The sequence below is a fragment of the Leptopilina boulardi genome, unplaced genomic scaffold, assembly GCF_019393585.1.
Source record: "Leptopilina boulardi isolate dan_hultmark-lab unplaced genomic scaffold, ZJU_Lbou_2.1 LbouV2_38, whole genome shotgun sequence".
NCBI lineage: Eukaryota > Metazoa > Arthropoda > Insecta > Hymenoptera > Figitidae > Leptopilina > Leptopilina boulardi.
This window is the reverse complement of record NW_026137951.1, coordinates 1704014-1731428: the sequence shown is the minus strand read 5'-3', so window position 1 is coordinate 1731428 and position 27415 is coordinate 1704014. Positions and strand designations below refer to the sequence as shown.

At 27.5% G+C, this 27415-nt stretch overlaps 2 protein-coding genes across 6 annotated transcripts in view; one reads left to right on the top strand and one right to left on the bottom strand.

Annotated features, from left to right (window-relative positions):
• Positions 1-27415, bottom strand: part of LOC127287997 (uncharacterized) — a 335689-nt gene that overhangs the window by 256074 nt on the left and 52200 nt on the right. The gene's annotated exons all lie outside the window — the stretch shown is intronic.
• On the top strand, positions 7931-10832 carry LOC127288000 (chloride channel protein E-like). Of its 2 annotated transcripts, none has more exons than XM_051315177.1 (3): positions 7931-8075; positions 8449-8589; positions 10392-10832. In XM_051315177.1, exons 1-3 carry the CDS (start codon positions 7940-7942, stop codon positions 10652-10654), a joined length of 540 nt encoding a protein of 179 aa, XP_051171134.1. In that variant the 5' UTR covers positions 7931-7939; the 3' UTR covers positions 10655-10832. The 2 variants fall into 2 exon arrangements, with proteins under 2 accessions (XP_051171134.1, XP_051171135.1); XM_051315178.1 differs by lacking the exon at positions 10392-10832 and adding an exon at positions 9261-9490.

Genomic DNA, 27415 nt, shown 5'->3' with positions numbered 1-27415 from the left:
CGTCGAGTACTATAAGAGATACGTAAAAGAAAAAGACTTTAAACTCTGATGCTTTCCAGTACTTTAAATGCTCTTTTATGGAACGAAGTCGCCTTTGAACAAATTGAGGTAACTTAATATTTTTAATACGTTCATCGATGGTTTCGACTAGCCCGTGAATGGAAAAACGTTCGCCGGCAAATTGAGGATCAAACCAGAGAGTTAAAAGTAACTTCATGACACCAATAAATACACAATGCATAGGATCTATTGCTGTTGTTGTAATCCATTGATAAACTAAGAGAGACAGAATAGTTGGTCCTTTAACACCATAAATAGGTTTTGTAGCAGTAGCTAATTGTGCTTGCTGTAATGTCTCTGCTTCAGTCCTAAGTTGAAGATTAGGCTGATATGGATAAACCTGGGTACCCCCTTCCCTTATTCCTTTAATTTTGCATTTCTGACAACCAAATTTTCCATTGTATTGTTTCATATTGAGAAACAATGCTTTTGCAGGTAGATCGCAAGTTCCCGATATAATCATAGCCTTTACATTAATTTCATTTTCATCTCCAGGAATATTCATATCAACGCCATTTATTAATTGACAAATATCGTCATATAGGGGTAGCAGAAATTGGTTAGGTGAGGGTTTATTTTCCCCAAACCAAATTCCTGCTAATATAAGATTTTCTTTTTTAAATCGTAGATCATAGGGAAGTTCATTTATTACTAAATAAAATGGCCAGAAGGAAAATTTTGATGACTTGAAAACCTGAACACCATCGGTATACCAAGAAAATGAGATATTGTTTGGATGAGATAAAAATCTACCAGGCTCCGACAATTCTTTATAAATTTCTCCGTCATATATATCTTCAATATTTTCTACATTAAATTTAACCCTGTTATATGGATGCAGTAATTTTTGCCAGAAACCTTGTCGCTTGTAAAGAGTTTTAAGTTGATCAATTATTGAAATTGTTAAAAAATAGCTACTTTTACATTCCTGCAAACAATGTGGACACTGTAACATTTCTGTTTCATGACTTTTTAAACAAAATGAACAGTAAAAATGTCGTGTAAGGGGGCTACGTAAATTATCAAAGCATTTTTTAAACTTATACAATGTTTTTTTACAATTGTTTGGTTCAGGACAGTGCATTGCTAACAATTCTATTATAGAAGCTGTTATAACTCCTGAGAGCGAAAAACGTAACACAACAGCAAGAATGGACAAAATACTTTCTCTAACGGTTAATGGTGATCCTTCATAAAGAGGAAGGTCTGCATTTTCATTTTCGTCAGCATCATCATCATCATGATCATCATCATCATCATCATCATCATCATCATCATCATCACCATCATCATTATCATCATCATCATCATCATTATCATCTGAACTTAAATTTAAATTATTATCATCTTGTGAAAGTATTTCATCCTCTTCAGCATCAACAAATTCTAAATAATTTTATTTTAATTAATTTAAATTCTATAATTTTTATAAAAATTGGTCAAGTTTAAAAGCGAATGTTTTACCAATCATAAACGCAGAAATTAAACTCAAAATTTTATTTTCAAATTTGGAAAAAACGTGTTAGGCATTTTCAAGGAGCATATCCCGCATGGGTAACCCACAGTACGGAGATTTGGAATATCCTAGGGATGTCTCTAAAATATCCCAGAGATATCTTTTTGTTGGGGGTAATCCATAAAGCATGTGATACATATTTTCAAAATTTTAAAACTCCCCCTCCCCCTTGTGATGCTTTTTCCAATACCGATTAACATGGAGTATGATATTTTGCTGACCCCCCCCCCTACCCCCTACAGTATCACATGTTTTATGGATGACCCCTTGTGTGGGTTTTTTCTTGAAAATTGTGTAAAAAGGTTTCTATGTGACATAAAACTAATTATATATAGTGATTTTTATTAGTTTTTAGTAAGGAAAACAACAGTTTTATTAATTTTTGATAAAATAAAAAAAGTAGCAAAAACGAATAATTGGTCTAACATTTAAGACACCCCAGTTAATCCTTCTAGGGATAAATTGGAATTTTTCAAAATTGAAAAATTGTTTGATCTTAAGAATATAATTTTAATAAGCTGGAAATACGTAAACTTTTTAGGAAGATATCACCATCCTAATGATTTATTTTACAAAGAAAAAAGCAATCATTAATAACAATATTTACCATCATCATCATATGACATATTATTGTCCTCATCATATTCATCTGTATTCGGGTCGTACGGAAGAATATTATCACTTTCATCACTGGCAGTACTAGCAACACTGACATTAATATCTTCATCAACTAATTCAATATCTGTATCAGCTACTTCCACTTCATTGGCATCATTTAAGTGTCTTTGTTGGTGTTCGTCTTCCAAATCCTAATTTAATAATTTATATCATTTATTTTTATTTACATCACAACATAAATTAGGTAACTGCACCTTCCAGATAACCCATCATTTTTCAGGAGGTTTGTGGCAAGTTTGCAGTGCAAAATTCGCAAGTTTTATGCATATACTAAAATGTTTTAATTTGTTTAATGTTTAATTTTAATTGTCGTTCGCGCTATATATATTTTTGTAAATTACTGCGAAAATTTTCATAAATTACCGAAATTAAAAATTTTAATTGCGATTTATGCTTTACATATTTTTATAAATTTTAGACAAAATTTCTATAAATTACCGCATAAATTTCCATAAATTACCTCGAATATTTCCGTAAATTACCGAAATCAAAATTTTTAATTGTCGTTCGCGCTATATATATTTTTGTGAATAACCCCAAAAATTTCCATAAACATTTTAAATCAAATTTCAACTATTTTATAGAATTCAAAAAGCAAAGGATTTTTTTTTAATTTGTTTAAAAAAATTAAAAAATTATAAAAAATTTTCCGGCCCACCATGGGCCCACCATGAAGAGAAAAAAATATTTTTAAAGTTTCAGATACCAAATCGTGCGCTACACGGATAATCACCCATAAAGGAAAATTTGTTTCAACCATTTTTTAAAATTTTATAAATGAAAGAACTGCAAAAAGAAAACAAGCAATAAAAGAATGATTATATATCGAAAATTGGATTGTTCATGTAGAACAAAGAAAATCGGTTAATTGTTGCAATACTTTTTGTATTGTTTTAACAATTCGAAATTGTGATATCAACAAAACTGTTAAAAGAACAAAAAATGGTTTGAAGCAACAAACTATATATATGTATATAAAGAATCCATTTCTTTAATATAATAATTTCCTTTCCTTAGTTAAATTAATAAAAGAATATTGTACCTAACTCTGAAAAAGTTTCCAAATGGTGAAAACGAATATAAAGTTCGATAAAAGACAATTGAAAATTTTTTTAAAAATAAAGCTTGGAGAAAATCTTTAGAAGAATGTTTACAAAATTTCTGAATAGTTTAAAATTTCGATTTAGAAAAAAGATTCATGTAGCCAAATAAGATAAATAAACCATAAACATTATGTATTTTATTTAAATAGATTAATTAAATAATGAATTTTAATAATATAGAGATCAATATCGTATAATATATATATCGCTTTATATTCATTTATATTAAATTAAAAATTTTGTTATATTGTCTGAAATATCGTTGACATATTTGTAAGAAGACACTATTTTAGTGTAACTTTTATTCAAAACCATTTTAAATTAAACGACATTCCTCCTCTCTTATATCCCCGTCCCCTTCCACCACGTACTCCTCCATGTCCTCCTTTTCCTCGTGATCCTTCACCTTTTGATCCAAAATTTCCTCTTTCGAAACCTCTATATCCTCCTCTCCCTCGACCATAATTTTCTTTTCTACCTCTTTCAATGTTTCTTCCTCTGCTTTCATCCCCCATTGTATTTTGTTTATTTTGCCACTGGGTTCTTCTTTCATACCATTCTCTTCTACTTCTGCCGCTTCCTTTATTTCTTTTTCTTACTATTTCTGCATTTAATAAATAGAAATAATATTATTAATAATTAAGAAAATGTCTTGTTATTTTCGTGTTGGATGCATTAATTATATTTTCTATAAATTTTTCATAACTTTAATAAGGTGACATTTCTAAAATTAAATATAAAAAATTTAATTTGTTTATAATTATTATATTATTATATTTGTATAGCTGTGTCAAAATTTATAACAAAGATTTTAATTTAAAATTTAAGTTAAAATTCTAGTAGAAACAACATTTTATTTAATTGTTGTTGAAATAATTTAATTTTTGCAATACCAAGACGATAAATATTATTAGTCTAAATATTTTATTCATAAATTTAATTAACCTTTATTATTCAATCCTTCTTGAAAATTCAAACCAGACTTTTTCCACTCGCTATTCCACACAATTCTAGTTTTCGTGTTCCTTTTTTCGCTTTCATCTGTAAACAATTAGTTTAAATATTATAGTTGTGAATTTTTTGTAATAATATGGATGTAAATTTTGTGTGGATAATAATAATATTTTTATTTTAAAAAATTTTAATGTTTTATAATGATGACAAACTCAAATGTACGATATTTAAATATAAACTTAACTTCATGAAAAGAAATATTTCTGGAAGGATTTAATTTTCCATTATTTAAATTTATCTCAAAATTTATAAACAAATAATTAAATATATTATTATTATTATTTATTATTAAATTTATGTTATTTAATTATTAAAAAATTTTTTTTATTAATATATCTGATAAATCAAAATTAACCTTACCATTCGTTTCATTATTTTCTGCTTTGTTAATTTTTTTATTTTCACCTAATGCTGGATCAATTTCCATATTAGTATTCTGCACTGAAATCAAAAATAGAATTAATTTTTTTAATCATAATATAATTTCAATTACTTCCATTTTTTACTTACAATTTTTTAGTATTTCATTTTCTTTCCTTAATTTGTCAATTGTATCCTGCATTCTATTTATTTCTTCTGTAGACATCTTGACTTATTTTGACATTCGTCTTGGTTATAAAATGAGAGATTCATTTGTCAAAAACGAGCGTAACAATTTTATATTCATATTGACAAAATTTTATTTCAATAAATGTAAACATTTTTTTAATTATAAAAAAATAAAAATGAAAAATATTATTTTATTGTTTTTATATGTTTTTTAAATATGTTTATAAATATAATCTTTTTCTTCCTTACTGCGATCAGAAAAAAAATTTGATTTTTCAAGTGGAAGTTTTGTATTTTGAATCGTTCTTAACTTCGACTTAAATCAATTAATTTTGTAGAAAAAAATTAATTAGAAAAACTATAATACAAAAACGAAATTTTATTTAATTTAAATTGATACTTACTGCATAAAAATTTTCTGGCTACAAGAAATGAATTCTTATAATTTTCAGAAAAATTTACAATTAGAAAACTTAACATAATTATTATTAAAAAATAATGCACTGATTTTTAGTAGATGTAGGGTCAATTGGGGTAAATGGGGACAAGAGGTTTTGGAGCTTAATTTACAGTTTTTAAATTAAGTTCAACATCAATATTTTAACCTCACGTTACCTGTAACAGGTTATGAGTATTGCCAAATGCGAGACAAAATACTGGATTAAAAAAATAATTTCAATTGGTTCAACTATTATATATCTACTACAAAATTTTTTTCAAGTTTTTTCATCCCTTAATACAGCAATATACTTAAATAAACTTTTTCTTAAAACTTTCTTAGAAACAAATAAAAATTGTAAATAAATATGATAAATTAACTTACAGAATCGGATGAAGTAGATAATACATTAATCTCTTCATTCTGTTGAAGAGTACGTAAAATTCTCCTTTGAGTGGAATATGAATAACTTTCGAAATTCTTGTATCGGTGCATATTGTTCATTTATAAATATAATCAATGTATTAATTTTATTTCGATTAATTATTTGAACATTTCAGACTTGAATTATTAAAAAAAATTGTTTTAAAATCTTCCAATAATATAAACTTTAATTACAAAACATATACTTGACACGTCAGTCGAAAATTCAGTTTTGACATTTTAAACATAATACAAACTCGCTTTTAATTTGAAAAAAACAATCGATAAAAGTCAAATTTAAAAAATAAATATTTTAATTTAATTTTAATTTATTTAAAAAAATCTTTTAAAATTAAATTTACTTTACAGAAATTAAATTATAATCTTTTATTATTTAAACATAACTAATTAATAAATATATTTTCATTCAAATAAATTCTAAAATATTTAAAAAATTTTGAATAATTTATTGCAATTTTTTTAAGTGACAACATTCAATTTATTGAAATGTCATTTAGTGCAAAAGTGTCAAGTGTTCATGTCAGAAGAAAAAAAAATTAATCATTAAAATCAAACAAAAAATGACTGAGAAAACTAAAACTTTTTGCCTTGTCTTCTGGAAAGAAGACAAAACATATAGTGTTATGGAAGAACCTCAGGAATTAAAAAACATTTGTGACGGAGAGGAGGCAGATTTAGTGGAAGAAGGAACTTCATATAAAATTATTGTTTTGGCAAGAAGCGGTAATTATACTTTTTTTTAATAATAAAAAAATAACAGCTAATTACACTCATTTTCTTAATAGTTTGGAAAAATTTTAATTTATTAAATTACTATAAAATTAAATATTTCAATATTGGTTTGAAAAAATATTTTTATATTTATTTATTTAATTTAAAAATTCGAAGCTTCTAATCGTTTTTTACATTTCTAATATTAAAATTATAATAAATATAGAAAATAAAAAATATCTAAAGAAGTTAGAAGTTTCAACGGAAGGAAATATTATAAAAAAGAAACCGTCTAAAAATAAAAGAATTGATAAATGTAATAAGAATAAAGAAAGAAAAATTGTTCAAGAAGAACTAAACGAAAAAATTCTTAAATTAGGAGTGGACAATATATTTATGAATATGCCTGGACCTTCCAAATTTCAAATTCCAATAGGTAACTGTTTTTCCTCATTCTTTTTTTTTAATTATATATATTTTCTTTTTTCCTTTCATCTATTTTTTTCTCCATTCTCCTTCACTCAATAATAATTCGTCCTGATTTATTCATGAATAATAACCTGAAAATTATTTTTTTAGATGTTAAATCAAATAGAACTGACGAAGAATTAGTTAAGAGCGACAACCAAAGAGACTTTCTGCAAGATTCGGAGAATAAAATAATAAATTCTAAAACTGAACTTACGAAGTCACAAGTCCCAAAAAGTAATAATTTCATTCTAAACAAAGAGAAAAATACTCTCATTTACTCTTTCTCTTACTCTATATATTTTCATCAGTATCTTTAATTCTCTTTTATTTTATATTTTCTCTAATTCACTCATTGCCTAATTCTTACTTTTTCACGCGTTCTCCCATTCACTCTTATACCTCTCAACTCTTTTTCACTTCTCCACTACTGTCTGTCTTATTGTCTTATTCTCACTTTTTTCGTCTCAATCAGTTGCTGTTTCTTCTTTTTTGTATCTTATAAATTCTTTTTTTCTCATTCTCCCTTCCACTTCCTTTTTTCTTTCATCCTTCTCCATTTCTTTCTCTCGCTAATATATTTGTAGCTTTTTTTCATTTTTAATTCTATGGTTAACGAAAAACAGAAATACCAGACATGTAAATGGGATGAGCAAAAAGTTTTGAATGTTCAAATTTTTTTTAATCTATAAATTATTAAAAATTATGATGTCAATGTAAAATAAAACAATAAATTAAACAATTATTAAAGTAAATAACTTCTTTTTAGAAATTTAAAACAATATTTTGTAATAAAATTCGTAATTAAAGGAGTTGGAAAAAAATTCGTTCATTTGAACGTTCAAAACTTTTGGCTCATTAAATGGAAATTTTCTTATCTTATTTATTGACAGTATAAATTGTCATCACTTACTCCTGCAAAATAATCTAACACGTATCTTTAAAGGCGGCGACTCAATGAAAAGCAAAAAAAGAGATTCAAATACTCATAAGAAAAGTAACTTTACTGAAGATATTAAAAGCAAAAACTCACATAACAATATTGCTCCAAATAAACAGATGCCTAAAATTTCTAAAGTACAAAAACCAAAAGGTAACTATTTTAACTTTAAAAACGAATTTAGCCAAGCCCTAAATCTAATTTTTCTCTATATCTGTATTATTTTCCTTTGTAAAATTTTTTAATTCTTTCCACTCTCCATTTTCAAATTTTTTCTTTAATTAATCATTTTTACTCTTATTACTATACACTATTATTCTTTTATCCATTTCACTTTATTTTACCATTCCTTTTTTTCTCTACAATAATTCTCATAAAATGTTCTCTTTTACTTAATATTCTAAAAAAAATCTTAGTAGTGCTAAAAATAAAAATTTCCAAATATTAAATTTAATAAAATCTTAGTCGTGTATTTTAGTTTTCCTCATTTATTCATGAATAATAATCTAAAAACCATTTCTTTTAGGTGCTAAAGCAAATAGAAATGACGCAGAATCATTAAAGAGCGACAACCAAAGTGAATTTTTGCAAGATTCCGACAATGGAAATTCTGACAATGAAATAATAAAATCTCAAATTGAACTTTCGAAGTCAGAAGTTCCAAAAAGTAATTATTTTATAGTAACATAAAAAGAGAAAAATATTCTCTATATATCTTTCATTTTCTTTAATTCTATTTGTTTCTAATTCCAACATTGCGTGTTTCTTACTTTTTCGCACCATTTCACACTTATACTTCCTACATCTCTTTCACTTGTCCACTTTTGTCTTTCTATTTGTCTTCATAGAAAAAACCTTATCTCATTTTTGTTGCCCATCAACATGAGCCGCCTACACGGCTTATTCTGAGTTCAGTTTTTTTCTTTGTTATTCTGGTTTTTCTTCTTAAACAGTCATCTTTTCTTCTTATCTTTTGTATATTTTAAACTCTTTTTCTTATTTTCTTTTCCATTCCCTTCATCTTCACCATCTCTCTTTTCTTCTTACTTTCTTTAACCCTCTATTATCTAAGTATTTTTTTATTCACTACTTTAACAAAGAAAATTCTTCTAATAAACATAAAATAGAAATTTATTTTTATATTATTATGAGAAGAAAAAGTCTTAAATTTGTGCGAATCTGAACATTCTCTAATTCTTGTTTACTAAATGAATTTGTCAATCTGTTTGGTCGCAACTTCCAATAAAACAGATTGCTTAATTTTGAGTGAAATACTTCTGTCCACTAATTGCATCATTATAATTAAATTATATAAAAATATATAAATTATTTTTAAAGGTAACATGAACGATAGCAAAAATACTGATCCGGTCGCAATAATTGAGCATGTTAAATATTTACCTGGACATTCAAAACAACAAATGCCAAAATGTAATTATTTTAACCTAATAATTTACATCAAAACACACATATACCATACTAGCATAAATCAGATTTCCGCTTCCATCGGATAATTTTTCTTGCTTTAGAAATCCGATATATATGGGTTTATTCAGTCTCTCTTAAACTCTTAATTACTCTATCTTACTTTTTCTTTATAAACAAATTTAAATCTAAAACATATATTTTTCTATTTTCTAGTTCCTCCGGAATTTGTTACATTTCTGCGACAATTTTTGGCCTTCGCAGAAAGTAATCAATCAAATGAAAATTCAGATGATAGCAACCAAGTCCGTTATCTTTTCATCCAATATAAAATTTTCTTTGAAAGAAGAAAAACTTCTTAGTTTCAAAGAAAATTTCTTTCATTCGAAAAAATTTTCTTTGATTTAAAGAAATTTGTGCATTAAATCGAAGAAATTGTAATATTGATATAGGGCCAAAGAAACATTTATTTCAATTAAATAACAAATTTCTTTGAAACGAAGATAATTTTTTTGTGATCAAAGATAATTTTGTTTGAAACAAATTAATTTTCTTTCAATCAAAAAAAAATTTGTCAAAGAAATTGATTTCTTTTAATCAAAGAAATTTTTTTTCTCGATGCGTTTTATTCACTATTTCTATTTCTCTAATAACTTAATTATTCACCCTTACTCCTAAAATATTACTTTCATTTCATCCGTTTTAATGTAGTTAACAAACCTGTTATCCAGCGAAGGTATTGAAAATAATCAAAATAAAGTTTCCATAATAAACGATACTTTGGTGATTCGGAAATCACAAGAAGTAGAATTCACCCGCTTTAAAAAAAAACCTAAAGAAATGGTTCGTCGCTTGATGTTAGAATTAGTAGGTCGCGACGAACTGAAAACAATGACTGCTCTCGGAAAGCAAACGGTAGGAAGTAAAAGAAAGGAAATTCCAGAACAAATCAGGAATTGTGTTTACAGTGTGTATCGTCATTGTTATGTATTAATTTTTATTAATTTTATTAATTAATTAAATTTTATTATTAATTTTTTTCAGATTATATTATGAAACATTCAAAAGGATTAAGCTATACCAAATATATTGATACACTTAATAATCAATGCTGCACATTGAGAAATCCGAAGAGCTCAATTCCAACGAACATAAAAAAAAATAATCAAAATAACAAGCGTAAAAATATTGAAGATGAGGATTCTGGAAGTGAGCATGAATTAAGTGAAAGGTATATCATATATAAAGCATGTGTGACCGGGTCAGAAAAAACGGTGTTATCGACTGAAAAATCGATTTTTTTGTGATGGTTTCTTACAGTTTGAGGTCCTAAAAATACAATGCAACTATAGTCCTAAATGTAAAAAAAATTTGTTGCATTTGTTTAAACAAATTAAAAAAAAAAATTTATTTTGAAAAATTTTTTTAATGAAAATATAAGTAATTCTAAGGCAAAAATTACTCTTGGTATTTTTGCTTAAAATAAAAAATTGAATGCCAAAACCATTAACAAAAAATTAGAGCTAAATTCTGCGCGATGATCCATAAGTATATATTCATCATCGGCGACCTGGTTCTATAGATAAAAAATAACCGTGGATTATTGTGCGGTTGTCAGTTCTGAAGGTGCATAAAAAATTTCAGTCCTCTAGAACATCAGCAAGTCGTTCAAATTAAATTTTAAAATTTCATATTTTGACTTTTGCAAAACAAATTGTTTATAACAATAACACTGATGTTCAAAAAATAAAAAAAATAAAATTTTATTCATAAAAATCGTGTTCAACATAAAAAATACATAAGGAACACTTATCTAGGTCCTTAGAAATATAAAATGTTTCAAGAAATCTATTTTAATTGGTAGTAAAACTTTTAACGCGTTTTTCTCAAAAAGTTGATTTTGGTCGATACCACCGTTTATAGGTAAAATATGTATAGAAAATTGTTTAAGGGTACATCTTAATAATAATAAAAATTAACAACAATAACTGTATATAGGGAGGATTCTTCAGAAGCAGAATCAATGGCTAAAAAGCAAAAAATCAATTCAAGTGAAAATTTATGTTCTGAGCAATGATTTCAATAATTTTTTTTTAAATTTGAAGCTTATTAAATTGACATTAGTTTTTGTTTACCATTTCTATATTATCAATTATGTTTAAACTTTAAACATAATATAAATAATAATAATAATAAAAATCCATTATAAAATAAGTACAATAAAATACATTTTGATGAAAAGTAAGGTTTAAAGAAATTTATTTGAAATTATAAGTACAGGAATTTTACTAAATATGATAAAAAACAAAAAATGTTTTGCCATGGTTCATCCAGGGTAAAAACATTTTTGTAATCAATAAAAAAGACAAAAAATGTTTCGCCATGGTTCATCCAGAGTAAAAACATTTTTGTCTTGATCCATGGTTCGCCAAGGGTTAAAGACAGTGACAAAAATTCAATAAAAAAGACAAAAAATGTTTTGCCATGGTTAAGCCAGGGTAAAAAATGTTTTGTCTTGATCCATGGTTCGCCAAGGGTTAAAGACAGTGACAAAAATTCAATAAAAAAGACAAAAAATGTTTTGCCATGGTTAAGCCAGGGTAAAAAATGTTTTGTCTTGATCCATGGTTCGCCAAGGGTTAAAGACAGTGACAAAAATTCAATAAAAAAGACAAAAAAGGTTTTGCCATGGTTAACCCAGGGTAAAAACTGTTTTGTCTTGATCCATGGTTCGCCAAGGGTTAAAGTAAGAAAAATTCAATAAAAAAGACAAAAAATGTTTTACAATGGTTCATCCAGGGTAAAAACTATTTTGTCTTGATCCATGGTTCGCCAAGGGTTAAAGACAGTGACAAAAATTCAATAAAAAAGACAAAAAAGGTTTTGCCATGGTTAACCCAGGGTAAAAACTGTTTTGTCTTGATCCATGGTTCGCCAAGGCTTATAGTAAGAAAAATTCAAGAAAAAAGACAGAAAATGTTTTGCCATGGTTCATCCAGGGTAAAAACATTTTTGTCTCAATCCATGGTTCGCCAAGGGTTAAAGAAAGTGACAAAAATTCAATAAAAAAAGACAAAAAATGTTTCGCCATGGTTCATCCAGGGTAAAAACATTTTTGTCTTGATCCATAGTTCGCCAAGGGTTAAAGACAGTGACAAAAATTCAATAAAAAAGACAAAAAATGTTTTGCCATGGTTAAGCCAGGGTAAAAAATGTTTTGTCTTGATCCATGGTTCGCCAAGGGTTAAAGACAGTGACAAAAATTCAATAAAAAAGACAAAAAAGGTTTTGCCATGGTTAACCCAGGGTAAAAACTGTTTTGTCTTGATCCATGGTTCGCCAAGGGTTAAAGTAAGAAAAATTCAATAAAAAAGACAAAAAATGTTTTACAATGGTTCATCCAGGGTAAAAACTATTTTGTCTTGATCCATGGTTCGCCAAGGCTTATAGTAAGAAAAATTCAAGAAAAAAGACAGAAAATGTTTTGCCATGGTTCATCCAGGGTAAAAACATTTTTGTCTCAATCCATGGTTCGCCAAGGGTTAAAGAAAGTGACAAAAATTCAATAAAAAAAGACAAAAAATGTTTCGCCATGGTTCATCCAGGGTAAAAACATTTTTGTCTTGATCCATGGTTCGCCAAGGGTTAAAGACAGTGACAAAAATTCAATAAAAAAGACAAAAAATGTTTTGCCATGGTTAAGCCAAGGTAAAAAATGTTTTGTCTTGATCCATGGTTCGCCAAGGGTTAAAGACAGTGACAAAAATTCAATAAAAAAGACAAAAAAGGTTTTGGCATGGTTAACCCAGGGTAAAAACTGTTTTGTCTTGATCCATGGTTCGCCAAGGGTTAAAGTAAGAAAAATTCAATAAAAAAGACAAAAAATGTTTTACAATGGTTCATCCAGGGTAAAAACTATTTTGTCTTGATCCATGGTTCGCCAAGGCTTATAGTAAGAAAAATTCAAGAAAAAAGACAGAAAATGTTTTGCCATGGTTCATCCAGGGTAAAAACATTTTTGTCTCAATCCATGGTTCGCCAAGGGTTAAAGAAAGTGACAAAAATTCAATAAAAAAAGACAAAAAATGTTTCGCCATGGTTCATCCAGGGTAAAAACATTTTTGTCTTGATCCATGGTTCGCCAAGGGTTAAAGACAGTGACAAAAATTTAATAAAAAAGACAAAAAATGTTTCGCCATGGTTCATCCAGGGTAAAAACATTTTTGTCTTGATCCATGGTTCGCCAAGGGTTAAAGACAGTGACAAAAATTAAATAAAAAAGACAAAAAATATTTTGCCATGGTTAAGCCAGGGTAAAAACTGTTTTGTCTTGATCCATGGTTCGCCAAGGGTTAAAGACAGTGACAAAAATTAAATAAAAATGACAAAAAATGTTTTGCCATGGTGAAGCCAGGGTAAAAACTGTTTTGTCTTGATCCATAGTTCGCCAAGGGTTAAAGTAAGAAAAATTCAAGAAAAAAGACAGAAAATGTTTTGCCATGGTTCATCCAGGGTAAAAACATTTTTGTCTCAATCCATGGTTCGCCAAGGGTTAAAGAAAGTGACAAAAATTCAATAAAAAAGACAAAAAATGTTTCGCCATGGTTCATCCAGGGTAAAAACATTTTTGTCTTGATCCATGGTTCGCCAAGGGTTAAAGACAGTGACAAAAATTAAATAAAAAAGACAAAAAATATTTTGCCATGGTTAAGCCAGGGTAAAAACTGTTTTGTCTTGATCCATGGTTCGCCAAGGGTTAAAGACAGTGACAAAAATTAAATAAAAAAGACAAAAAATATTTTGCCATGGTTAAGCCAGGGTAAAAACTGTTTTGTCTTGATCCATGGTTCGCCAAGGGTTAAAGACAGTGACAAAAATTAAATAAAAATGACAAAAAATGTTTTGCCATGGTGAAGCCAGGGTAAAAACTGTTTTGTCTTGATCCATAGTTCGCCAAGGGTTAAAGTAAGAAAAATTCAAGAAAAAAGACAGAAAATGTTTTGCCATGGTTCATCTAGGGTAAAAACATTTTTGTCTCAATCCATGGTTCGCCAAGGGTTAATGAAAGTGACAAAAATTCAATAAAAAAGACAAAAAATGTTTTGCCATGGTTCATCCAGGGTAAAAACTGTTTTGTCTTGATCCATGGTTCGCCAAGGGTTAAAGACAGTGACAAAAATTAAATAAAAAAGACAAAAAATGTTTTGCCATGGTTAAGCCAGGGTAAAAACATTTTTGTCTTGATCCATGGTTCGCCAAGGGTTAAAGACAGTGACAAAAATTAAATAAAGAAGACAAAAAATATTTTGCCATGGTGAAGCCAGGATAAAAACTGTTTTGTCATTATCCATGGTTCGCCAAGGGTAAAAGTAAGAAAAATTCAATAAAAAAGACAGAAAATGTTTTGCCATGGTTCATCCAGGGTAAAAACATTTTTGTCTTAATCCATGGTTCGCCAAGGGTTAAAGACAGTGACAAAAATTCAATAAAAAAGACAAAAAAGGTTTTGCCATGGTTAACCCAGGGTAAAAACATTTTTGTCTCAATCCATGGTTCGCCAAGGGTTAAAGTGCATTAATTTCATTACAATCAAAGAAATGTATTTCTGCTCCTCAGCCAGGCATTTCCCAGACCATGGGAAACGATCATAAGCAAGGGTTATCCCAGGGAATGTATTTGCCCTAGCCTATGGTTTCGCCAAGGTTTTTTACATCTTACTTCGAACCTTCTCCCAGGGTCTTCCCTGGGTTGACCATTTCTACGCGGGAAGTTAAAAATATTTTTATATTTGTCTGACTAAAACTGACTTTTACTACTGATACAGAAATTACTTTTGCTATGACACTAAAATTACAGGAATTTTAAATAATTTCTCTAATTATAATTAACTTATACATACTAAAAAGAAAGTTAAAAATATTTTGATATTTGTCTGACTAAAACTGACTTTTACTACTGATACAGAAATTACTTTTGCTATGACACTAAAATTACAGGAATTTTAAATAATTTATTTGATTATAATTAATTCATACTACTAAAAAGAAAGTTAAAAATATTTTGATATTTGTCTGACTAAAACTGACTTTTACTACTTGTAAGAAAATTACTCTTTTGCTGACACTAGAATTACAGGAATTTCAAGTGGTTGGTTTGATTATAACTGACTTTTACTATACTGTAAACAAAGGTCGACACTTTGAATTAATATTTGTCTGATCGAAACTGATTTATACTACTAAGATAAAAAAAGGAAAGAAAAACTTTTTCTAAATGAAATTTTCTACCACTATTTTTGTACTTATAGTTCTGTAATTATTTCTGTAATTATTACATATATCAATTGAATTTCTTTCAATTACAGAAAATATTATTACAAATAGGTACACTTTATTTAATTCCAAATAAAAATGATTTCAATCTAAAATAAATATATAAATAAACACATATACATTGTCAAATAATCGGTTATTTTAATCAAATAAAAGTTTTGTTCCAATTACACAGACACACATGGAGACACAATGAGTAAAATATGTGAAAATCCCATTTCCATAAACTAACGTATTTTCCTAAAATAATTTAACCCGCATTCCTATAGAAGCTTTGAAATTAATTAAATAGACTTTTAACTGGAATTTCGAGGTTTAATCGTTTTTCAAGTCATAAGAATAATCAAGAGTTAATTAAACCGCAACTACATTAAATAAGTAATAAAGTAAGATTTCAAGTCACACACACACACACGTGTTTATAAGAGAGAAATATTATATGGCATAATTTAATGCTTTACATAAAGCAAACCAAAAGTCAAATACGCATACAACTAAAAGTGGGTTTCCAGAGAGTTTAGCGACTGATTATGCTGAGTCTTAATAAGGTAATGTGACTTAGTGTATAGTTATGGCCTAATATACATATTTCAAGTTGCCAAATGTTTCGAGCAATAAGAGACTCAAACGAGAGGGGGACAAAATAAATTTTAGCAAGAGAAGGTTTTTGTGTGTGTGTGTGTGTGTGTGTGTGTGTGTGTGTGTGTGTGAAACCAACCGTGGAATTTCTTGCTCTATATATTTCACTGGTCTATAAAAGCTCATGAGAGTTGGCGAAACAAACGAGTTTTCAGTGACTGCAGCTCCTCTCATTGACTATGTTACTTTCGTTGGGAAAAGTACGTAACCTTCATCGTGAATCTACGACGCGATAGTTTCAAAAAGAACTTTCAACATTGAGAAGAAGCATTCCAGATCCTTAAGCGCATCCCAACTTCGGCAGAAAAACTATAAATTTCCTAAGTAAAAAGGCATTGTCGACGGAATATAAAAAAAAAAAAAAAAAAAAAAACACGGGGAAAGAAAAGAAAGATTGCAAAAAAATTGCAGATTTACTACCTTTTTGGCAAAAAGGTGAACTTCTTGGAAAATTCATACTTTTATAAAAATGATTTCACGACATATGAAACAATGTCAATTATTTATCTAAGTCGATTTCTTTAAAAAAAAAAATTCCCAAACTATCCAAAAAAAATAAAATTACAATTTCTAAATTTATAAATAAATTCCTAAATATTCATTGAATATAATAAAAATAAAATAATTTTTATAGCAGACGAATATTTCGATATATATATATATAGTGGATAAAATGAAACAAAGCAGAATTTAATGACATTACCGGAAATAAAAATTATTGACCTGGATTCGTTTTCAAATAAACTGATTGAATTGTGAATTCCAATAACGATTTCCTTTAAAAAGTTATATAACAAATAAAAATCAAAAATAATTTATTTTCTACGAATGAACTTGAAATATACAATATTCGTTTATTAACTATATATATATATATATATATAATAAACATTATTGTCAATGCGGCGAATGTGTCATCAACGTGCCTGTCAGCGACGTTCCATTATTGCGGTTATTTCCGATTTCGTCTCTCAAATGTATTCATTATTCAGCAACCACGTGATATATACTCAGGACAATATTGAAATATTTTCCATCAATACTTTTGCCTGAGAGTTTAATTAGAATTATTCTCATATAACTTGCAATATGTTACAAAAATTAATTATTAATATAGATCATTTTTTTTTTTTTTGATCAAAAATTGAAATTATTTTTTTAAGTCATATTATAATAATATTTAAATTTAAATATTTAATTCCTAAAAAAAAACTAATCTAAAATCACGCGAGCATTATTTTTGTAAATGTAATATACATAGTCGACAATAGCAAATATCAAAGGGATTTTCTCATTAAAATAACATCAAATGATTATAATCTTTCTATAGTGAAATTTTTTTTTTTTTTTGTCAAAGAAATCCAAATTTAATGAAACCAACAATAAAAATATTATTTAATCGTAAAAATAAGTCATTATTTTTTACTCTTTCATTTATACGTTAATTTCAGTGCTATAAATAAAATATCCACCCTCATATATTGCCTTCTTGGAATTGTTAATTGTCCCTTTTTTTTTATTTGACCCAAATAAATTGAGTTAGGTACACGAAAAAAATTTATCTATTTTTGTGAAAATTGAAGAAAAATCATTTTACTGATAATTCTATTTTTATAAACCCAAATTTTTCCAAATTTATTATTTATATTTTTTAATTCAAGTATACCAAGCAAATTATTAATTAACACAGAAAATTAAAAGGCATTACAATAAGCTGCAACGCTTATTATTTTAATCCAATTTTGCTTATTTTAATCCATTTTGGTATATTAAAATAAGCAAAATTGGATTCAAATAATAAGCGTTGCAGCTTATTTTAATGCCTTTTAATTTTCTGTGAAAATTTTTTAACGATTTTTGAAAACTTTTTCAAGTACATAAAATAAAAATTATATTAAAATTAAAATTAAGTAAAAATAAAAATTATATGTCCTGTTAATAAATAAATGAAAAAAAAAGAAATCAATACGATAAATTTGTCAATATAAATAATAATATGAAAATCACTTTGACAAGCGTTATAAAAAAAAAAAAAAAAAGTGTTCAATTAGTCGGTGAGAAGATTGATGATCAGATATCCATTACGCGAATATCGATACGTAACTGACTTTCGTTTCGTTTTACTTTCTTTTCATTTCATTAGCAGTCCCGTCCTCGAAAGCGTCACTGTCATTTGATTAGTGAAAGAGCTCAACGATTGGTCAGTTACTAGAATGCCTCGAGTAATGGTGCGACCGAAAAATACGCTCTGGGAATTAAAAAAAGAAAAAAAAATATATCCTCCCCTTATCAATCGAAATAACCAAAGGGCAAAAAAGGACAATCCCCCTTGAATTATTTTTTAATAAAGAAGTTACTTAAGTGAATCAGTAAAAGTCATTTACCCTGTCGATAATCAAACTCATTCCTCTCGGTGTTCTTTTTTTACCTTCTATATAAATAATTAATCACCTACAAATGCATTTGTCAATGTAACTACATTAAAACAAGATCAATAGCGATTTATTTTTAAACACCCACGCCACTAGAATTTATTTTTTTTTTGAATTATAAACCATTTCTATTTTAAATGTTTTTTTTTAATTCTCTAAATCAAAAAAAAAAAAAACAATTTTAAATTATAGAAAAAAAATTTGTACAAAAACAATATAAATAAATAATAAAAAAAATTTATTTACCCCAAAAAAAGGGACATCAAAGAAAGTATATATGCATTTCCATGCGAGTTTTGAAAAAGTTTTCTAAAAAGGCTATCCGATTTGAAATTCAAAGGATATACCAAGTGCCTTGACTTTCTACAAGGAACGCCTTAATTTTCCATCAGTAAAAAAGGAAAAAAAATGTCCAAGTTTTACAAAACTGCCCCAGGTGATCTATATATATATATATATATATATACATAGAGAGAAATTTCGTTCAAGGCACGTAAGTACATAAAAAAGGAAGAAAAAAAAAGGAGAGCTCCCAGGTTCTGTATGCTTCTTCGATGAAAATCAATAATTCTGCTTTAATTTCGTCAAAGGTTATACAGAATGAGCTGAAGCGAGCTCCACACGAGGACATCGACAAAACGTTATATAGCAAGATAAAATTCCTAATAAACTATAACCTAAGGCGAAAATAAAGTCGACATATAAAGTGTGCGCAATGTTAATCTTCATTCTTGGCAAACATAAAAAAAAACAGGGATGAAAAATAAACAGAAATTATTAATGAAAACGAGAATATAGAAAAAATTTGAAAAAAAGTATAGAAAAAAATAAAATAGGATTGAAAAGGACCAGAAAAGAATAGGAAAAAATAGAAAAGTATAGAAAATAATATAAAAGAACAGAAAATAATAAAATAGAACAGAATAAAGTATAAAAGAATAAGAAGGAATAGAAAAGAACAGACACAAATAGAAAAAAATAGAAAAGTGTAGAAACGAATAGAAAAAAACAGAAAAGTATAAAAAAAGAATATAAAAGAATATACAAGAATAAAAAAGAATAAAATATAATAGAATAATCAAAAATAGAAAAGAACAGACACGAATAGAAAAAATAGAAAAGTGCAGAAAAGAATAGAACCAAATAGAAACGTATAGAAAAGAATATAAAAGAACAGAAAAAATAGAAAAGTATAGAATAGGAAAGAATAGAATTGAACTTAAACGAATAGAAAAAAATAGAAAAGTATAGAAACGAATAGAATAAAACTGAAAAAGTATAAAAAAAAAGAATCGAACCAAATTAGAACGTATAGAAAAGAAAAAAAAAGAACAGAAAAGAATAGAAAAAATAGAAAAGTATAGAATGGGGAATAATATGAATGAATAGAATTAAACAGAAACGAATAGAAAAAAATAGAAAAGTTTAGAAAAGAATAGAAAGGAACATAAATGAAAAGAAAAAAAAGAAAAAAAGTATATAATAGAAAAGCACAGAAACGAATAGAAAAAATATAGAAAAAAATAGGAAAGAATAGAAATAAACAGAAAAGAATAGAAAAAATAGAAAGGTATAGAATATAAAAGAATAGTAACGAATAGAAAAATAGAAATAAAATAGAAAAGCACAGAAACGAATAGAAAAAATATAGAAAAGAATAGAAAAAATAGAAAAGTATAGAATATAAAAGAACAGAAACGAATAGAAAAATAGAAATAAAATAGAAAAAATAGAAAAGAATAGAACCAAATAGAAACGTATAGAAAAGAATATTAAAGAACAGAAAAGAACAGAAAAAATAGAAAAGTATAGAATAGGAAATAATAGGAATGAATAGAATTAAACTGAAACGAATAGAAAAAAATAGAATAGTATAGAAATAATATAATATATTATAATCTACATTGTATAGTTTACAAATTTTGTACAAAGATAATCCTGTATTTGGTCTTTGAGACTGTAGGATTTATTTCAATAAATAAATAAATAAATAGAAAAGTGTAGAAAAAATAGAAAAGTATAGAAAAGAATAGAATAAAACTGGAAAAGTATAAAAAAAAGAATAGAACCAAATAAGAACGTATAGAAAAGAAAAAAAACAGAAAAGAATAGAAAAAATAGAAAAGTATAGAATGGGAAATAATATGAATGAATAGAATTAAACAGAAACGAATAGAAAAAAATAGAAATGTTTAGAAAAGAATAGAAAGGAACAGAAAAGAATAGAAAAAAAATAAAAAAAAGTATATAATAGAAAAGCACAGAAACGAATAGAAAAAATATAGAAAAGAATAGGAAAGAATAGAAATAAACAGAAAAGAATAGAAAAATTAGAAAAGTATAGAATATAAAAGAACAGAAACGAATAGAAAAATAGAAATAAAATAGAAAAAAATAGAAAAGAACAGAAATAAATAGAAGAGAATAGAAAAGAATTCAATACAACAGAAAAAAAGAGAAAAAAAGAAAATAATGTGAAACAAAAAAATAGAAAAAATTAAAAAAAATAGAAATGCATAAAAAATTATAGAAAAGAATAAAAGAATGAGAAACTAATAGAAATAAATTAACCAATATCGCTTTAGGAATGTACAACTAAACATCCGGTCTTTTCAGACACTTGATAATTAAACTACTGCTGATGAATTCAGGACTGTTGTTCCGAGGGAAAATTTAGCGCCGACGTTTGGCACAAGAGTTGCCATCAAACTTCTTGTCACAACAGAAACTTTCAAGTCGGCTTTTCTCTCTCCTCGGTTGAAACGAACTTCTTAGACTAGCCATCTCTCTACTCCCATGTGCGTCTATCCACTTAAGTACTTTCAGATAAAAAAAGCAAAAAAAAAAAAAAATACTTCCTTTCCAAACTTTTCCAACGATTTACTAATGGGGTCCTAACTGACGAAATGTGCACGGAAAATTTATAGCGTCCTTAAAGTTTAAAAAAAAAAGAAAAGAGTCTATACTGATAAAAAATTTATAAGAATTTGGAGAAAAGAAACTTTGCCTGATATTTTAATAATAAAATTAAAAAACCTTTCAAATGTATTTTAAGTATCTATTAAAAAAAAATTGTCAGACTAAAACTGTCTTTTTCTACTAATGTTAACAGTACATATAATCGGTTTTGTCTGCTGTCCAAAAAATTTTTTTTACTACAGTTATCAAAAATTTAATGAGTTTCTTTTTGTCAGAAACTTACATTTTCTACACGAATTTTTTATACACAGAAAATAACAAACTTGTAGATTTTCTGACTACAATTTTTTTTTACTACTGATATCAAAGTAAGAAATTTTTTTAAAGACTTTGTCCAGTTAACACTGTTTATTACTGCTGATACCTTTAAAAATAATTTCGAAAGAAGAGAGTGTGACTGAAACCAACTTTTTTAAATCATAATGTAAATTTTCTTATCTGACTAAAAATGCCTTTTACTACTGAATTAGTAAAATTTTATTAATAGTAACAAAATTTTTTACTATTTAGTAAATTTTAACTTATTTAAATTAGTCACTTACTTTTTTGTTTCTGAGTAAAATTTCTTTAAGTAAAATTTAATTAACTCACAGTAAAAAAAAATTTATTATCAAATTAGTAAATTTTGACTAATTCAGAAGCAAAAATTTTAACTATTTCAGATTGGTTAAGATAACTAAAATAAAAAATCCAATGCAATTAATCAGGTCAAACACTTCCACTGATGCTATTTTCAATAGCGGTGCAATATTTCTCTCCATTAACGATATATATTTTTAACCGTGCACTCTGATATTTAACAAGCATGGTCTGCATCGATCGCAAATGTTAAAAATTAAGAACTCGACATTTTTTTTTTTTTTTTAAGATTACAGGTATATAATAATTAATGGCTCGAGAGTGACGACTATTAATAAAAACGAATAAAAGAGAATGGGTGTTTTTATATAATGAATAATTTTTCAAGTACAACTTGAGTTGTGCGTATAAATATAAAGGTCGCCTAAGGTTAAGTGGTTTTTGGGGGAAGAAAAAAAAGGCCCCTTGAAGGGGTTGCACAAGATGAATATTGAAAGAGTTTTATCAAAAGGGGTTTGTGAGAAAAAAAAAATCACTCTCGTCCAATGGTCGAGTGGATAGGTCGCGACGCCCCCCTCCCCCCTCTACCCCTCTTTTCTCTCTTGATGTCGAAGGACCGTGAGCTGCAATGAATCAAGACAATGCTTCGACGAAAGAGCCATGGCATACCCAGGACGCGACGACATTGGATATACGTGTCGTCAAGACCCGAGGACACCCTCTATATCCGGAAGAAAGAATATATATATATATACATATAAAACTCGAGTAGCTGTGATTCGCCACATACGAAGTACCCTAGACATCCGGAAGACACATTTTCTTTTCAAGAAGAAAAAAAAAGAAGATTAATAGTCTCGGACAAAATAAAAACAGTTTTATATTTTCCCATATCGTTCTATTTATATATTTATCAAAAAACTTTTTTTCATCCAACAATTAATAAAATTGAAACATACAATCATTATTAATATTTAATAATAAGAAATTCAATTAACTCTCATTTTTTGCAGAAGTCATTAATTCTTTCATCAGATATGATTAATTCAATTTAGTGTAGAGAAAATTATTTTCTATCTTGAACTTATAGAAAATTAGAAAACGGAATAAAGAATAACGTTAATCATTTTTTTTGTTATTGATATATTACGACAAATATAAATTGAGAAAATTTTTTTTTTATTATTAAAAATAAAAAAAAGAAATTAGTAATTCTAAATAAAAAATTTATAGTTAATAAAAAAAGGATAAGTTACACTAGAAAAATTATTTTCGAGAAATTCAATTTTTAATAAGAAATATTCAAAAATCTGTAAACTTTTTGTGGTTTATAAAATCTTAGAAAATTTTTTTCAAGATTTAAATAGAATCTTATATACAAAGTATATATATATAGTTATATAGTTAGTTTATGATAAAATTTTGATAAGATCAAACAAATTATTAAACATAAAGAAACTTTATGCGGTATTTAACAAAGTTTTGATATATAAACAAACTTTGTTTTAGGTGTGCTAGGGATAGAAAATTGTAATCTGAAACCTTGTTTAAAACTTCTTAAAACAATTTCATTGAAATCGAAAACCCTTCTTTATAACGCTTATCAAATTCATGTTTTAAAAAAAGGCTATTGTTAAAAAAAATTAATAAGCCTCGAGGTTTGAATTCATTTTAAAAAAAATTCTATGACTAATTTAATGTAATTCTTTTTTTAAATTATCAACACGGAGAAAAAGTATTGTTACTTCAGTAAAATCAGTAGTAAAAGTAGATTTTAGTCAGACAATTTTTCAACGAATTCATATCAAATTGTAATAGCAAAAAAGACTATTTTTACACTGTGAGAACATTTTTTAGATCATGTAATAATAAAATTAAAAAATTATAATAATAAAAAAATTATCAGTAGTATAAGAAAATTTTAATCAGACCAATCTACTACAGATTCTTAGAAATTGAGATTTCATATCAGTAGTAAGTATCAATTTAAGTCAGACATCTTCAAATCTCACTACTTTTTGATCTCAGTAGTAAAAAACAGTTTCATAAAGACAAAAAAATCTATGCGCCAAATATTCGTACATTTTATATCAGAAGTAAAAATTTATTTTTACTCATACATAAACCTTTGCAATTGTTTTTTTTTCAGTAGTAAAAGCCAGTCTCAGTCAGACAAACAATCTCTTCAAAAAAAATATTACAACTTAGATGTAAATAAATCATTTTCCACTTTTGAAAATGGGAATATTTTTCCTATATCTATTTTGTTATATTTTTAACATATTTTTACTTTTGATTACACAGTAAAAAGAAAGTCTTAAACCGTTTACACCTTAAATTAAGCCCATATATTTTGCATAAGTCTGTCCTTTTTTAATTGGTCTGACTCCGTTTACACCTTAAATTCAGCCTCAAAAATAGGCTGAAATCAAGATTTCTTTTTTAGTGTGTATATATTATATATTATATATCATATATCACGTATTATATAACATATATCATATATTATTTAAGAATATTTTATTCTTAAATTTAGGATTTATTATTCTTATAATTTAAGTATAAAATATTCTTTATTTAAGAATGTATATGATGAATTTAAGTATTAGCATCTTAATTTAAGTTGACTGACTTTTCTGGGATATATTTGTTATTAGTAAAAGGAAAAATATTTCGCGACAAAAGAAAATGAGAAATAATAGAAGGGAAACGAAGACAGACATTTCACGTCTGTTAATACCACGTGACTCGTGTGCCCTGAAAGCACAAAATAGAAGTTTTACACACATTTATATTTGCAATCGTGTGTGACCGTGAGAAGTCATGAAAGAACGTGTACACCTCTAGGGAGGTCGAAGTATATAGTTGGTATGCATCAGTCGTATATTGTTGGTGGCTCCACCCAGAGCTAGTGTATCCATCACGTTAGCTCGAAGCGAAATAGTGGCGTGGCTTTGCCAGTATCCGATGGGGTTCGAGAGAAGATAGATAGGACGTGCGCCTGGGCGCTGAGCCGCGAGCTGACAAACTCTCCCCCCTCCTCTCTCTCTCTCTCTCTCTCTCTCTCTCTCTCTCTCTCTCTCTCTCTCTCTCTCTCTCTCTCTCTCTCTCTGTCTCTCTCTCTCTTTTTCTCTCTACCGTCACCAAAAACCCCTTTTCTAAACCGAAACTCGTACTCTTTTACCCAACAGAGCTAAAACGTCCTCGACGATGTTAAATAGATTCTTGGGAAACTCAATAACTAAAGGTACGAAGGATCCTTTTCGCGTTTCCGTTTTTCTTCCTTCGTCTTCTTTAGTTCCTCGATCGTCCATCCTGACTTCAATTGCCGGCTTTTATTTCTTTTTTTTTTTGTTCCTACGATTTAGAATTACCCACGTGAGAACCAATTCAAGGTCTCATTTCACTTCTCAAAGTCTACTTCTTAACATTGCAGTTATAACTTGAAACTATCGAATTGATCGTAATTTATATATCAATTTGATACATTTCAAATATAACTGTATTTATGTTTATAATCGGAAAATATGATTTTAATACTTTTATTCGAAACACAACTAATTTAATTTGGTCCAAAGTAGTAAAAGTCATTTGTAGTCAGACAGAACGTCAGCAAATACTTTTAATTTTAGTCTCAGGAGTAAAAGGCACTTTCAGTCAGACGAAACTATTACAATGTACTTTCTATATTAGTAGTAAAAACCAAATTTAGTCAGACACAAATGTTTATTCAATTTCAGTATCAGTAGTGAAAAAAACAGGTTTAGTCGGACTAAACAATCACGAATTCTTGCGATTTTAATGCCAGTAGTAAAAGTAATTTTTAGTCAGACACTACGTTAGGAAATATTTTTAAAAAAAGTCTCAGTGGTAAAAGTTAGTTTCAGTCAGACAAAACTATTCAATATAATTTTTATATTAGTTGTAAAAATTAGTTTTTGTCAGACACAACGTAGCCAAATGTTACTAAATTAGTAGTAGAAGTCATTTTTAGTCAGTCAAGCGATTACGAATTATTACGATTTTTAAGTAATAAAGGAATTATTAGCCACACACTAAAAAAGAAATCTTGACTTCAGCCTATTTTTGAGGCTGAATTTAAGGTGTAAACGGAGTCAGACCAATTAAAAAAGGACAGACTTATACAAAATATATGTGCTTAATTTAAGGTGTAAACGGTTTAAGACTTTGTTTTTACTGTGCAGACAAAACGTAACTAAATATATCTGAAATTTGAGTATCAGTAGTAAAAATCAATTTTAGTCAGACAAATCAATTATATGTGGATTTTTTCATATTAGTAGTAAAAACTAGTTTTAGTCAGACACAGTAAAAGTCTATTAAGTCCGATAAACTATACCCAAAAGTAGCCGTTGCTAAGGGAAAAAATACCTTAGCAACCGTCGCTAAGGAAAAAAAATCCTTCGTAACCGTTGCTAAGGAACAAAAAGCCTTAGCAATCGCTGCTAAGGAAAAAAAATCTTTAGCAACGGTTGCTAAGTAAAAAAATTCTTAGCAACCGTTGCTACGAAAAAAAAACTGTAGCAACCGTCGCTAAGGAAAAAAATCCTTAGCAACCGTCGCTAAAGAAAATAAATCCTTAACAATTGTTGTTAAGAGATAAAAAAATCCTTAGCAACCGTTGCTAAGGACCTGAGCCACGAAACCCAAAAGAAAACGTGTTTTCTAATACACTTCAGATGTATCTCTCCTATCGGTCTCTAAAAATAAAGAAAAATAATTTGTAAAAAAATAAATGGTCTCAAGTCCCTTTCAATTACAAAGTATTGTTGTTAAACGAGATAAAAAAAAATTGCTCCGTAATTGCACTCGTTTGTCAAAATAGCCATCGTAAGCGGATTATGAGAGAATCGTTTCAATAAGAGGACTCTCACCAGTCGCCAAAGTCCATTTCGAACTGCGTTGAAATTCAGACGGGTATAACAATGCTTTGGATACAAGAGAGAAAGAGAGAGAGAGAGAGAGCTCGCGTCTTCTCCTTTAGGGGCCAATTTTCCAGTCGTTGACTATATTTGTATGTAGTTGTATATACCTCACATCCACTCCACGGTTTCTCGTCTCAAAGCGAATTCGATTCGTACATTTA